The sequence below is a fragment of the Typopeltis vanoorti genome, chromosome 20 (genome assembly GCF_054136105.1).
Source record: "Typopeltis vanoorti isolate ZY-2024b chromosome 20, IOZ_Tvanoo_1.0, whole genome shotgun sequence".
Classification (NCBI taxonomy): domain Eukaryota; kingdom Metazoa; phylum Arthropoda; class Arachnida; order Uropygi; family Thelyphonidae; genus Typopeltis; species Typopeltis vanoorti.
Window position 1 is genome coordinate 58,390,639 of NC_143568.1, and position 16,453 is coordinate 58,407,091.

Here is a 16,453-nt window from a genome sequence, read left to right on the forward strand (position 1 = left end):
GGAGGTATAAAAGTTTTACAGTGGCTGCACTGCATAGTTCAGAAGGCCTGAACAGAGGGACGAATTTCAGATGACTGGAGTAGAGCTGTCATAGTACTCATATATAAAAAGAGAAATAAAACTGAATGTGAGAATTACAGAGGTATTTCTCTACTGAAAAAATGTCATAGAATGGCTTATTTATGAAAGGATGGAGACGATGCAAAATATCAGTATTATATAAAAAGACTGAGCAAGATTATAAAACGTAATTTGTTTGTCACAACACAATGTTGATTAACTTTGATTTGAAAACAAATAGCATAACATTTTGCATATTATTTTTTATTTAAATTCTAAAAAAATTTGAAAATAACTCAGTCAGTAGTGTTTGTTTCTTATATTTTCTCAGCAGTGAAAAGATTAAAATCTGTGCAGGTGAAAATTTTTTTCAGTATAAAGAGCACTTTTTGCATTTACATTTTTTTTTATATCAATCTTAGACATGAGGGATTGTAGAACCTATACATGATAGTATTCTGTGTGCAGGTAGGATAGAATGCTTCATCGAGAAAAGCTATTTTAAAAATCCAGGCTTACAAAACAGGAATGTGATAAGCAATTTCATGGGCTTGTATTTGGATGCTGAATGGATATTAGATAGTTGTTGTTTGTATCATAACTACAGTGACCATATTTTTTTGGAGAAAATAAAGGACAAATCAGAAATTGTTTCACTAAAACTAAAAAGCTTTGTAACATTTATTATAAAATATAAACATAGACATAGGATTTTAAACAATCATATTATTACACAAATTAAGTGGATATTAAATCCAACATCATTTCAAAGCCGAATATAGAAAGTGAGGGAAACCACAATATTTTTTGCTCTTTTATACTAGTGACTTTTACACCACTTTATACCCATGACTTCTGTGTGCAGGCAATATAATTTCATATTGCAAGGGTTTTCAGTACATTACGAGTTGCACTAGCCGAACCTCATAGGAGCGAACACTCAAAGTGCCTGAATATGGGCGCTTTGAGTGTCATCACTGGAATGGAGTTTACTGTAATCAGCAAAAACTATGAATAGGAAAGTCAAAGTAATTTGACTTTCCTATTAGAGTTCAGTGAGAGAAGGGTTTAAGATCCTCCTTTTCCTTCTCTATTGGAAAAGTCTGAAGAGAGGAAGATGTGAAGAAAAAAAACTGGCTACCCAATTAGTGGTTGAAAGGAAAGCAATTTGCTGAACAATATCAAAAGCAACAACACAACGTTTGCCAAACCTTTCCATGGCATATGTTTAGAGGTGAATGTTATAGATCAGAAAATCTGCTTTTGATCTTGAGTGATGTAATCCATACTGCTGTTCATTGATTAACTGATAGGCCTCCAGGTGGTGAAGAAACTGACTGTATGACCTTTTTCCTTTTTATTAAAAAGGACTGCAGTGAGGGCAGTGGATCAGTATTTGGATCAAATACTGTGATCCACTGTATTTGGATCAAATACAGTGGATCAAATTCAAAAAACAGATATTATCTGTTTTTTGAATTTGCTAAATATAGGCATATCATACAACTAGTGGATGTCACTAAATAAAAATTCAAAATTTTTTATGAGAAATCTTGATGGGTGTAAAGCAGAATTGATCCCATTCTGCTATTTTCAGCCTTTTGAAAGTGAGGGAAACCACAATATTTTTTGCTCTTTTATACTAGTGACTTTTACACCACTTTATACCCATGACTTCTGTGTGCAGGCAATGTAATTTCATATTGCAAGGGTTTTCAAAGAATAAGTGCATTACAGTTTGAAGTGCTTATATAACGTTTTGTTTTATTTAATCAATTTTACTTAGTTAGGTAATAAAAATAACTGGTACACACCACTTAAATGTAATTCACCTATAGTTGTATTTGCATTCAGATTCTACAATATACTACTTAGCTCCAATATTTTGATCTCTGTTCTCACATTAGTCCCTGTCACCTCTTCCATAACAGTATCTCTTCACTTGGATAATATACCCTTGCAAAATAGTCGCTCAGTAGCTCAACAATATTTTCTGCCTTTGCTACCTTTCTACCATCTGTATTCATTAAAATTATCCTTCCATAGTCATTCTTCCTCCTACTTGCCACATAACGAAAATGCTCTTTGGGATTTCCCTTTGTTTATTGGCTAATTTCTTCTCTTAATTTGATTTTGTCTTCCATACCATGCAAATCACCTTTCTTGTTTAATCCTTATATTTTCATGAATTAGCTAGTCATATTTCTCTTTAAATACCGTCCACAACATTTTCTTTTTTTTTTGCAGCTTATGCTTAATGATACTACTCATCCATCTAACTCTTACCTGCTTTACCCTTCTGACCTTGGGTATACAGTATGATATTGCTTCTTCCAGCCATTGAACTATCCCATATGCACTGTGAACATCATTCCCTTGCAGATCTTTATGCCATGGCGCTGCTTCAAGCTGCCTCCTAACCATATCATAATCACCTGCCTTGTAGTTCCTCATATGTACTCCTTCTTAACTGGAATTTCCACATGTTTTGCTACCTTCCAAGTCAAGGATGACATGATCACTCTTCCCAGTTGGAAGTAGCATAGCCACCTTCGTTACTGACAGGTCCTCTGATCCTATTTATTTATTTGGTCGTGTTCCCACTTTCTCTCCCATCCCTTTGTGGGGTGGGAAGTCGAGTCCTCTTAAAGAGAGATTAGGTAATATATATTTTATGACTGTAAATCCATGTTTGTTCACGAAGCCGGTTTGTCTGTTCTGAAGGACTACAAACCTAAGTTTGTAGTCCTTCAGAACAGACAAACCAGTAGGGTGAAAAAAAAAAAACCCTCTACCTCCATATGAAACTGGCTAACTCACCTTTAGTTGAGTTAGCCAGTCTCATATGGAGCCAGTTGAGTTAGGGAATCAAAAACAGATCTTTCCGACCAAAGGGCTCCGTTTATATTAACTGAGCTACAGACGCTCTCTGATCCTATAACCAGCAACAATATTTTCGTACCTTGTATATGGAATAAGAAGTAATCATAAAGTTAACAACATAACTTTTGGAAGCTAAATTAATGCTCCTTCTTTAAGTGTCATCATTAGGAGCTATATCAAAATCATTTTTCCATATTCAAGTAGTAGAATGTTGTATCACCCTGTTATTAAAATGCTGTGGAGTTAGAGATATTAGTAGAGTTTTTTTCATTTAGTTATAAAGTAAATTGCACTTGACAAGATATTATATTCTTCTTTTAATTTTTTATGAAAGTGTGAGCAAACAAAATTTGCACATGAAGAATTTTCATGACTTTGTTTTCTTATGCTCGGGTAAAGAATTAAAGCAAGAATATAATTTCTTGTATAGTATAATTTACTTTGTAGGGAAAAAAAAAAAATCTGTTGCCACCTTTCTTTTACTGTATTAAACTGTGGCTTTCCCAAACATTTTGAAGCTTCTAGATTTCTGTTGATATCTAATATGGTGATGCTTTAGAGCACGTATGGGCAACCCCTGGCCTGCGGGCTGGATCCGACCTACTTCTTTTGATCTGGCCCTAATCTATTTCAGCGAAGTTTGTCTGATTCATGGTGGGAGAAAACATGGTGTGTTCTACTAACTCACATTAAGCTGACATCATATGACTTGTGCAAAACTCACTATGTTTTCTCCAACCAAGGTCTCTTTCTCACTTTGACTAGCGGCATGTGTGAACATGTTACAACGTGTCAGTTCGGTACTGACACGTTGGTGTTGTGCTTTGTTCAGTGCCTGCATTGATGTTATGTTCTGTTCAGTGCCTGCCTACGGTGTAGAAGACAGATTTGTTTGACAGTTCTCAATATAGCTTATAAATTTGGGACAATGTCAGGGGTTATTGTAAAAAAAAAGAAAAGTAGATGCAGAGAATCGTCAATTTCAAGACAACTGGACGGAGGATTATTATTTTATTCTGAATAATGGTTTGCCTGTATGTTTGCTGAGCAACGAATCCGTATCTGTCAACAAAGAATACAACTTCGAGACGTGGATCACCCAAAAATTGATGGACAACTACAAAAAGATGAAATACAGAAGTTGAAGAAGAACTTGGATACCCAGCAGCAAATGTCCAACAAGCAAAGAACGCAGCACCACAGCATTATCAAAGCCAGCTTTGGGGTAAGCGAGAAAATCACTACGCATTCTAAGTCATTTGGTGAAGGAGAATTTATCAGAGAATGTCTGCTGGATGTTGCAAGTATAATATGTCCTGAAAAGAAAAAAGACATTGAGAATATTCGTTTGTCGAGACGTACTGTTGTCCGATGGATAGAAATTATGGCTGATGATATCAAAAAACGTTTAAAAGAGAAGATTGCTAGATTGGAAGCATTTTCAATTGCTTTGAATGATGGCACTGATGCCTCCGATACAGCACAACTAGCAATATTTATTCGAGGAGTTGATGTAGATTTCAACATCACAGAAGAATTATTGGCACTTTGGCCGTTAAAAGGAACAACTACCGGTGCTGGTTATAGATCTTCGAGAGATTTGGGCTTAAATGAAGTTCACTATCTGGCATATGCACTGATGGAGCCCCTGCAATGGTTGGTGCATTTATTGGAATAGTTCGTGAAAGAGCAATAGAACTACAGATTCATCCGGAAAATTTAACTAATTTTCACTGCATTATCCACCAACAAAATCTGTGTGCAAAATTGATTAAATTCACAGATGTTATGGAAGTTGTAGTAGCCAGTATTAACTTTGTTAAGTCACGTGCACTTAATCACCGCCAATTTAAGGAGTATTTGGCAGACCTATTTTCGGATTATGAAGATTTGTCTTATTATTGTGAAGTGAGGTGGTTGAGTAAAGGTAAAATGTTAAAACGATTTTATGATCTGAGACAAGACATTGCAGATTTTATGGACATAAAAGGAAACACAATTAACCAAGTAAAAGATGATGAGTGGGAGTGTGATTTCGCATTCCTTGTAGATGTCACCGGATACCTAAACGAACTGAATCTTAAATTGCAAAAACAAGGACAATTTGTTCATGAACTGCATGGACATGTCAAAGCTTTTTGTAATAAACTAAGATTGTTGGAAAGTCAGATAAGAGCTAAAAATTGTTATCATTTTCCTACTCTAGCAACCCATAAAAATATCCCTTATAATTGTTATGGAGATGAACTGAAGGCACTAATAGAGCAATTTGATACAAGTTTGCCGACTTGAAAAACAAAGACTCCACATTCGCTATATTTGCTCGTCTGATGAATGCTGATGTAAATAATGTGCCAGAAAACTTACAGATGGAACTTATTGAGCTTCAGGCAGATTTAGTGCTAAAATCACAATTTAATGACATTGCTTTGACAGATTTTTATAAATTTTATTTGGTGGAAGAAAAATATACAAATTTACGCGCCTTTTCAAGAGAGATCATTTGTCTTTTTGGCGGCACATATATGTTTGAACAGTTTTTTTCGAGAATGAAATACAATAAATGAAAAATTCGGAAAAGAATAACGGACGAAAACCTCGAAAATTCTATGCGATTAACCTTGAGTAATATTAAGTGAAGTACAAGGCCAGTCTTCACATTAAATTGTTATGTTGTTCATTATATTATAAAATTTATGTAGAGCTTTATACCAAAGCATTATATTATAAATAAATGAAATATGAAGTAGCAACTTGTTTTAATTCATTTAATATTAATATATTTTATTTAATAATTTGGTCTCCAGCCCTTGACTCGGAGACAAAATGATGATTTGGCCCCCGAACTAGGAAAAGTTGCCCATGCCTGCTTTAGAGTATTCTTTGATGGAAATATTATTAGTTTCACAGAAAATATAATTTTTTCTCATTTGGTTCTTTTCATAAAACTATCTAGGATTATTTCTTCTTGAAAAGTTTCTTTGGATGAAAATAAAGAGTATCAGTACTTTTTTCCAGTTTCCTAATTGAATCTAATTTCCTAATAGGTTTTGGATAATCCAGTCTAGCATTTAGAATTGTGACTTGTTTAAACTCCTCTTCTAACTTGTTTAAATATGCATCTAGCTATGAACACATAGACAATCTGAAGAATTCTGTTTAAGTGACCAGCTGTGTAATTTTTTTAAGCCATGTCAGGCTCCTCCAGCATGCAGTATAGTAGTAGTAGTTTTGCACTGGATAATAAAACCATCTACCTCCTTGAGATGATTCTAAGCATCCATTCCATGGTGGGATATTCAAACTTGCTTCTTATTGGTTGAAAAGTCTAGCCACTATCTACTTGTCAATCAGTCTGACAGATAGAAGTATAAACTTGAGGTCTACAATTTTTATCAATATAAATACCTTAATATTCCCACCCTCTTTAAATGTTGAATGTAGTATAAAATATCCTGCACATTAATTACACATTGAAAACAAAATAAACAAGATGATTTTTAGCATTAGCTTTCAGTTGCACTGCATAGATATTATCGCATAAAAATAATTTGCATGTGATTTATTTACATACTTTGCTAAGTCTCCAGAATTGAAAGTCAGACTTATTAAAATTCTCTATTAGAAGGATTTTTAAAAAATTTTTTTTTTGTTATTATTGATCTGTTTTAATTTGTCGATTTGTATGAAGATTCAAAACTTATATTCCATTGACAGACACTTTGAATAAGTCTGGGAAATTCAATTTTTTAAAATTCATAATATTAGTTTAAAAATCATTATTGCACATTATTGAACAACTTCTAAAACATAATCTTCATTTTTAGCCTCTTCTAAAATATATGATTCCATTATCATTGGTGTATTTTGCAGAGTACTTCATAAATCAAGGATTAGTAAGTAATTTCAAAAAGTATTTTATATATAAATATTATAATTCATTATAATAATTCCATTATTTACTTTTACTACCATACTGTAAGTAGAATTTGTATAGCAGGCTTGTAGAACACCTTAGAACTTGCGAATGGCTAACAGAATTTCTTTAGTATTTCTGTTATTATTACTTTTTTAAATAACGAAATCTGTGGTGAGATCATAATTAAAAGAAACACATGTATTAACCACAGTGAAAATTATTTAATTGAAATATTTCATCCTAAGTATCTTTAGGACATCATCAGTACAGTAGTTTAAACAATAATAGGAATAACATACAGCTAGGGCGCATGATTACAATAGAATATCATTAAATGTGCGTAACGTGTTACAGAAGTTAAAAAAAAAAAAACTAATAATAATTATTTTACACAACTTTGTATGAAGAAGTACAATTTTACCACTACTTACAAATCTATCAACCAAATTTACAGCTTGTTACCTTCTCCTAAGGACAAACTCTCACCTTTGATGTTGCCTGGTGTTTATGAGATTCCATGCTCATGCAAATTGTCTTACTTTGGACAGACAGGTAGGTCCTATTCAGAAACGCATCTCGGAACATCAAGACCACATTCGTCTTTTTAAACCGTAGAAATCTGGCCTGTCTCAACACGGAATTGAAAATCCAAGCCATAGGATCCATTGGGAAAAGTCTAAACTTTTACATAGATCTTTATATAAACATGAACGTTTATATAAAGAAAGTTCTGAAGCCCTACTGCACAGACCAAATTTAAACCGCAACAATGTTCTTACTATTCCTAAAGTATGGAAAATTGTCATACAAAATTGTGTAAATTAATTATTATTCGTTTTTTTATTTTTTATTTTTTTTATTTTTTTATTTTTTTTTATAACTTCTGTAACATGTTATGCACGTTTAATGAGATTCTATTGTAATCATGTGCCCTAACTGTATGTTATTCCTATTATTGTTTAAACTACTGTACTGATGATGTCCTAAGATACTTAGGATGAAATATTTACAATTAAATAATTTTCACTGTGGTTAATACATGTTTCTTTTAATTAATTGTTATTATTACCATGGTTTAATCTTCATGAGTATATCATGTGTGAAATGACTACTATAGTTACCATTCTCTCTGACATGTCTCTTTTAAACCTGTCATTGTAATTCTAGCATGTGTGATTTTATATGTGTTTTTTATATATCAAATTAAAGTTATTTCAGGAAAAAAAAAGTTAGTGCACTTCTTCCTCATTGAATTGAAATTAATTTTCTAAAAAAATAAATTTTAATATTGAAATATTTAAATTTGAATTAAGAAGCATGTGAGGATTCGAATTTAAATATTTCAATATTAAAATTAATTTTTTTTAAAATTTAAAATTTATCCTTTATTCAAACGAAGACTCTTATTATTTTAAAATAAAATTTACTCAACTGGTATCCCCCCAATAGAATGGAAAAAAGCAATTGTGATTCCTATCTTTAAGAAAGGTAATAGAGATGACCCTAAAAACTATAGAGGTATCAGTATACTAAATTCATGTTACAAAATATACAGCAGAATCTTAAATAACAAACTAATGAAATATTCTGAAAACTTTATTCTAGAGGTACAAAATGGATTTAGAAAAGGACGATCATGTATAGACTCAGCTTTCTGCCTAAAATTAATAATAGAGAAAAGAAGAGAATATAATTTAGAAACACATATTGCATTTATTGACTTTGAAAAAGCATTTGACAAAGTTAAAAGAAACATATTATTTAACATATTAAAAGAAAGACAAATACCAAATAATATCCTAAAAGCTGTCACAAGTATATATGAAAATAATCAAATACAAATAAGATTAAATCATGAGCTATCATATACAAGAGAGATAAACCAAGGGGTCCGACAGGGTTGTCCCCTCTCAGCAACTCTTTTTAATATCTATTTAAATGAAATAATAATAAAATGGAATAAAAATTTACATCAAGGAATTAAACTTTCACCTACAGTTAACTTAAACACTCTCCTCTTTGCAGACGACCAAATAATAATTACAAATTCTAAAGATAACTTACAGAAAGCTATTTTAAATCTAAATGAGATATCCAAAGATTATGGTATGATAATATCAACGGAAAAATCAAAAACTATGGCCTTTAAAGGACAAGATCCAGCAAAAACTAAAATAGTATTAGATAACAAGATCTTAGAACAGGTGAATTCATTTAACTACCTAGGATGTATGATCACTTATGAAAATGAAAAAGATATAAACATAAAAATTGCAAAATATTTAAAAATAACAGGAGTAATTAACTCTACTTAAATTAAGGGGATATTAAATCCCACATAGTTTTAAAACCGAATAAGAAACTCAAAGATTGGAATCAGAGAGTTTCTTGCCGAATATAGTAAAACTATAAAGTATCGACGACACTAGTGTTAGCCAATGCAAGTGACCCTGGTACGTAGTACAATACCGGACGACTTGTTGCAAAGGTGGTGAAGTTCAGATCGCTATTCTTAGGTATTTTCCATAATGTAAAAACACATTTCCTAGGAAATGTATGCTGTTATTACATTATGGAGGGAGGTCACTGCCCAGACCGGTTTCAGCCTTTTTTGAGGCTTCATCAGTGAGTAGCTAGACCTAATACCAAAGTGTATAGCGAAAAGAACTTATATACTCTGCGAACGAGTTTTCCAAACAGGTGCAACCATTAAGTTACTTAAGTATAAAGAGCTAATAAGCTTCAAGTATAAAGCTTTAAGTATAAAGAGCTAATAAACTCTCTTATTCCAATCTTTGAGTTTCTTATTCGGTTTTAAAACTATGTGGGATTTAATATCCCCTTAATTTAAGTAATGTTTTCATTGCCGAAATGAAGCTTATTAGCTCTTTATACTTAAGTAACTTAATGGTTGCACCTGTTTGGAAAACTCGTTCGCAGAGTATATAAGTTCTTTTCGCTATACACTTTGGTATTAGGTCTAGCTACTCACTGATGAAGCCTCAAAAAAGGCTGAAACCGGTCTGGGTAGTGACCTCCCTCCATAATGTAATAACAGCATACATTTCCTAGGAAATGTGTTTTTACATTATGGAAAATACCTAAGAATAGCGATCTGAACTTCACCACCTTTGCAACGAGTCGTCCGGTATTGTACTACGTACTAGGGTCACTTGCATTGGCTAACGCTAGTGTCGCCGATACTTTATAGTTTTACTATATTTGGCAAGAAACTCTCTGATTCCAATCTTTGAGTTTCTTATTCGGTTTTAAAACTATGTGGGATTTAATATCCCCTTAATTTAAGTAATGTTTTCATTGCCGAAATGAAGCTTATTAGCTCTTTATACTTAGGTAATTAACTCTATATTTAAACCAAACCTAGTTCAAAAACAAACCAGGCTAAAAGTATACAATACATTAGCTTTACTGGTCTTAATGTATGGAAGCGAAATCTGGACAATAAAACAAAAAGACAAACAAAGATTAACAACAGCAGAAATGAAGTTTATGAGAAAAACTGCAAAGTATACCCTATTTGATCACAAAAGAAACGGAGATATTATGAAAGAATTAAACCAAGAACCAGTAATTGAAAAAATTAAAAAATATAAACATAGATGGATGGAACACGTTCAAAGAATGAAAACAGAAAGATTACCAAAACAAGCCTTAAAGTACAAGCCATTAGGAAAAAGAAAACCAGGACGTCCTCTTAAACGATTCAACGATGACTGCTTAGGCCAGAACAGGCCATACTAGGTCTAAATCCTTGATACGTATGATGATGATGATGATGATGATCCTTTATTCAAGTGTAAGCAAACAAAGTTTATGTGTGAAGTATTTTCACAACTGAGCTACTTGTATATAGAGACTGATGACGTCACATGAATTGCTTTAGTATCCCATAATGTAAAGCACACATACTTTGAGCATCTTTAATTTAATTTATAACTAAGTGGAAAAACTTTCAACAACTAGCTCTGATACAGAGTATTTTAATAATAAATTGTGATGCCTTTTCGCTACTTGTGTGTGAATTCTGTATTACTTCAACCTTAATATCACTTCTGGGTCTGTTCCCATTGAGGCCTCAGTAAAGGTAGAAACTGGTCTGGGTGGTGGACCTTCCCATAATGCTTAGCATTATACACACCCAAAAGGATGTGTGCTTTGTATTATGGGATGCTAAGGAGGAGATCACCCAGCATACTCCAGACCTTGCCAAAGGTGGAAGGATGAGGAAGAGATACAAAAAATAAAGACAGATCAATGTGCCACTTATCAGGAGGTGAAGTGGTAGTGGACTATAATACTGGTAGCAACATCTGGTAAACCCTCTTATGCTGAGAAGGCAGCTGTCAAAAAAAGAGTGCGTCAATAGGGATCCAAGCCTGTATGTCAATCTTGCCTTTTCACACTTACAACATTCCTGAATGGTCAAGGAGACCAATCAGTATGGACTCACTTCTGAGAACAAGACAGAGATGGTCCTGCTATACAAAAATCCACTAATTAAAAAAAAGAAAATATCCAAGGCTAATGAAAACAAACTACTCAGCACAGGAAGACAGATGATACCACCAAAGAGAAATAATGAAAACATTCCGACAATGGAATTGTCATGGATTCTGTCAAAACATTCTGTCAAAATTGGCATTAATGCCAATGATTGACGTCATCGTCAATCATTGACATTAATGTTAGTAAGTGTAAAGTTATGTACTTTGACTTGATAAGATTTCCAGCAGCATATTTTATTAGTGAGGTTATGCTACAAGAAACTGATGAGGCTGGGGATCTTGATGTAATGGTGGATAGGAAATTTGCAAATAGAACTCAGAGGATAATTGCAAAGTTCAGGTGAACCTTGACATGTAAGGATATGGAAGTCATTTTGCCTCTTTATAAGGCATTGATAAGACCACACCTGGATTATTGTGTGCATTGTCTCCCAGGTTTCAAGGGGATACATAGCTTCCACAAGAAGCTGTGGAAAGAGTACAAAGAAGAGTTATTAAGATTATTTCTGGATTATGAGATTTAGATTATGAGGACAGATTTTGAGTATGTGGATTTACTGATTCTGGTTAACAGTAGGAAGAGGGGGTGATATGATAGAGGTCTATAAACTTCTGAATGGATTTATAAGATACCGTCCGATGAAATTTTTTTTTTATATATGGAAGTTGAAGAGAGAGAACATGTGGGCATCCATGGAAGTTGAGTTTGTTCGCAGTCAAGAAAGGGGTAAGAGCTAAGTTTCTCTCACAGAGCAGGTTGTGATTATAATAGTTTTCCTTTAGGGGATGCATCTAGTGTAAATGAATTTAAGGGAAGGTATGACAGCTGGTTTATACCCTTTCTCAATGAGTTTGACTCCCTGAAGGTCTCAGATAATAATAATAACTTTGTTACAAACCTCATTTAACATCTGTAGTAATAGACTAAAATTCGCCATAGAATCAGCAATGTGAAAAATCCATAAATTTTCTAAATTTAATGTTAATTAGATCTGATGACCAGTATAGCTACAAAAATATTCCATAAACCCACACATATTGGGTTTTCTCCTGCCATACATACTCCATTAAAAAAAATCAGTTATTCGCTTACAATTTCTAAACACATCTAAATTTTTTTAACAAAAATAGCTACTTCAGTAAGAAAATTTTTTAAAATTAATACAGATTTTCAAAAGCTGAAATTATCCTGTGCAATTAATAAATTGCACAAACCAAACAGCCAAAATTTGATTAACCAGTCTTACAACCAAAGAAAATTTTCCAACACATAAAATAATAAAAGTACCATCCAAAATATTTATAAAGTGTGTTAATATATTTTTAAGCACACGGATTATAAATTAGTTTTCACTACCAATCACAAGCAGGTTACTCTTTTAAAACTCACCAGATTTCACTCAAACAGGTAAATATTGTAATACCACAATGTGGTAACAGATTTCCTTGTCAATGCGATTGCAAATTCACTTACACTCACTCAATGATAAGATCACTATGGTTGTGAATATGTTCTTTTATGATACTTACTCATTCCTGAATATCTAAGCATTAAGAACAAAAACGAAAACAATAAAACATCAAATACTGATAAAACTGAAATTGTGATTCACCATTTCGAATGGAACTACATTCCTCAAATCGAAAAAAAAAAAGCTACCATACTTAACCTTCAAAATAACAAAACTATAGCTATAATATGTGATAGCATTCCATAAATGTCATTGCCATAATTCAGAGAATTGGAAGCTCCACTATATTGAAATAAATCTGCGATTTCTGCCAATGACTAAAAAATTTGATGCAACCATAAAAGTAAACTTAGCACACGCAGACTTCACCTTTCATGACTTTCCCTCACTCCTCTGAAGATGACCGACTCCCAATCAAAACAGCCATGCACTGTAATTTTTATTTTTGTTTGTTCATTCTTCATGGAAGTTCAATTATGTCACACAGTATGTATTCCTCTGTTTTTTTCTTTTAATCTACTTTAAATTTTTAAATTTAAATCTTTAAATTTTTAAGTTTTAAATTCCTCTTGTCAATTATTATTCTTTTGAATTTGATTCCTCTTGTCAATTATTATTCTTATGAATTTGATTCCTCTTGTAAATTATTATTCTTTTAAGAGTTTGGGTTATGAATTTATATCTATCAATGTTGCTCTATGAAAATTGTGTTCCAAAAATTTTTTAAATTAAGTCAAGAACAAGGTATGTCTAAAAGCATCTTTCATGTTATCACATTTTTAATATGGCTGAATTATATATCATTTATTTTAAATCATAAATGATATATATTAATTTCAGATATATTTAATATTTAATCAGAGGAATAACCAATTTTGCTATAAGAGGAGTGTCCCTTAAGAATATTGCCAAATTTGCTATATTATATTAATGAAGGTGACATTGAATTTCATCATTTGGTGTGAAACTCTCTGCTTACCGAAGGCCTGAAGTGGCTTGAAAAAGTTCAATATTTGCTCTCCAGAGCAGTGTTTCTGCATTATGTAAAAAATATACAAAAAATATATAAAAATAGGGAAAAATCCTTAGTCCACCCACTGTACTAATTTATTATAGGTTTAGTATTTTTCATGGTCAGAATCAAAAAAAAAAAATTACTTTGAAAGATTATTAAATGAAATAAGTGGTGAGTGAACAGTGGTAGAAAATATTCAAGAGGAATGCAATCTGGAGTACATATTTATATTCAAAGTACTCAAAGTAGAAAAAGTCATCAGAAATCTGAAAAGCAAAAAGGCAGGCTGAACAGAAATGTCCAAAGTGGAGAAATAAGAGTTTTACAGTGGTGCAACTGCAGAAATGAGAAACCCTTGTCAGAAGGTCGAATTCTGGATGATTACAGTACCACTATTATCATCTATAAAAAACATATATATAAAAAAGTGAAATAAAACAATGTTTTATTTATTTTGTATCCAAACACAAGTGGTACAGTAGTAAGTGGTACAACATTATTTACAACAAATTAGGATACATTACAAATGAGAACAGTTTAAATTTGATAAGTGAATTATACAGGGAATAATAAGTAAAATATGAAGAAAGAAACTATACATGAGTTATATACAATAAATATGGTCAGATGTTCCTCCGGGATCTTGCGCAATCAACTGCTCTTTCCGTGCAGGATATAAGGTCCTCTTTTGTGCAAGGTGATTGAAGAAAGGGACAAGAAAAAAGCTGTTCCATGGACTGGGTTGTCCCACACTCACAATTATCTGGTCCAGTGAGGTAGCTCCATTTGATGAAGTTTTGTTTGCAGTGTCCTGTTGTTCAAAGTCTATTGAGGCTTTTCCAAGTATTCTAGTCCAAGTGGGCACCACAGGGAAGATGTTCAGCTGTTGGAGTACCAGTATTATTCGCAGGGTATAGCATAAGCCATTGTTGGAGTCTTGTCTCTGGAGGGTTTTTAGGTGGTTCAATAGTTGCTAGGAAGCTATGTTGGGATCTTAGTCTTTGGGGCACTGTGGTCTGGCCAAATTGTGGGTGACATTCATCATTCATTTGTCTGCTTCTTTCGTCAGCTGAGAATGCAGATCTTTGAATTGAAGGGGTGCAATACTAGCCAAAATATACAGGTCTTTTAGTGGTGTTGGTTTCAGGCATCCTGTAATTAAGCATCAGCAGCTTTCATTCAATGCTGGGTCAAGTTTTTCAGCATGGCAGGATTTGGACCATACCTGGCAGGCATATTCAGCAGAAGAATAGCAAAGGGCCAAGAGCAGAAGATCTCAGTGCTAGGGTCTGCACCTCATTTGGAGGAGGTAAGCTTTCTTATTATGTTCTTCTTGCATTCACTTTTGCCTTCACTTTTTCTGTGTGTTTTATATGAAAGGATGCGATTGAGAGTCACACTGAGGTAGACTGGGTTCCAGGAATGTTCTAAATTAGAGCTTTCCCAAGAAATCTGCAGCTTCCTGTTGGCTTCCTTATTGTTAAGGTGGAAAAGGCCAGTCTGGGCTTTCAAGGGGTTTGGTTTTAATTGATTGCTGCTATAATATGTGGTTAAACTATTTAAGACAAGTGATAGAGTAGTTTCAATGGACTTGAAATTTGATGGCAAGGTCATCAGCACAGATAAAATTTCTAGTTCCTGGAAAGATGGAGAGATCATTGACATAAATGTTGTAAAGTAATGGTGATAACACACTTCCTGGGGGGGGGGGCATTTTTTGGGGATGCCAGCAGCTATCCCCCCCAGATCCACAAAAAAGTGATTGGATCAGGAGAACAAGGTGATAGTCTCTCGTTATTCTGTATATTTTATTTCTGAGTGTGGGATGGTTTATGGTATCATATGCTGCAGTTAGGTCTACAAAGACTGCTCCTATTTTCTATATATTGAGTGAGGTTGAGAATTTGTGATGTACAGGATTTGCCAAGTCTAAAACCAGCCTGCTCAGCAATAGGATGGGGTTCAATTAGGGGTTGTAGCCTATTCACAATTAATTGTTCATAGAGTTTGAAGAGGTTGCTGAGTTAGTGATATAGGTTTGTAATTTTTTGCTTCAGTTGGAGTTTTCCCTAGTTTCAGAAAGGCTACCACTTTAGCATGTCTCCAGATAGTTGGTATCCTTAGGGCTCTGAGGCAAGTATTGTATAGTTTTAATAACCACTCTTTAGTCCTGAATTCAAAATGTTTAATTTGTTCATTACAGATATCATCAAGGCCTGCAGATTATCTAGGTTTTATTAGGTTTATGGCAGCATTGAGTTCAGTAATGGTGAAATCTGAGTTAATCATATTTTGTTCCTCACTTGGGGTTCTTAGTATCTTATTTTTTGGGTGCTTTTTAGGGAATTTTCCATTCAGCAGCAGCTGGTGAGCAATTTGGTTAGCTGTTACCTGTGGATGCTTATATGGCTTAGTGAAATCATTCCTAATTCTGTTGATAAAGTTCCATTCCTTTCTGCTACTATAGGTTATCAGGGACTTCTATTTCTTTTATCTATGAGGAACACCTTTCCTTTGCCATCGTGAGCATAATTTTTCTCCTGCTTGGATAGTCTCCTCTGAGAAGGAGTTGGTGTTG

At 33.3% G+C, this 16,453-nt stretch overlaps 1 protein-coding gene across 2 annotated transcripts in view; it reads left to right on the plus strand.

The window, feature by feature from the left end:
* Positions 1-16,453, plus strand: part of Cln3 (CLN3 lysosomal/endosomal transmembrane protein, battenin) — a 191,661-nt gene that overhangs the window by 107,351 nt on the left and 67,857 nt on the right. For both annotated transcript variants that reach the window (XM_090410118.1, XM_090410119.1), the window contains exon 11: positions 6,771-6,839. In XM_090410118.1, the coding sequence (XP_090266244.1) occupies positions 6,771-6,839 (69 nt within the window). The remainder of the gene's footprint in view (positions 1-6,770; positions 6,840-16,453) is intronic.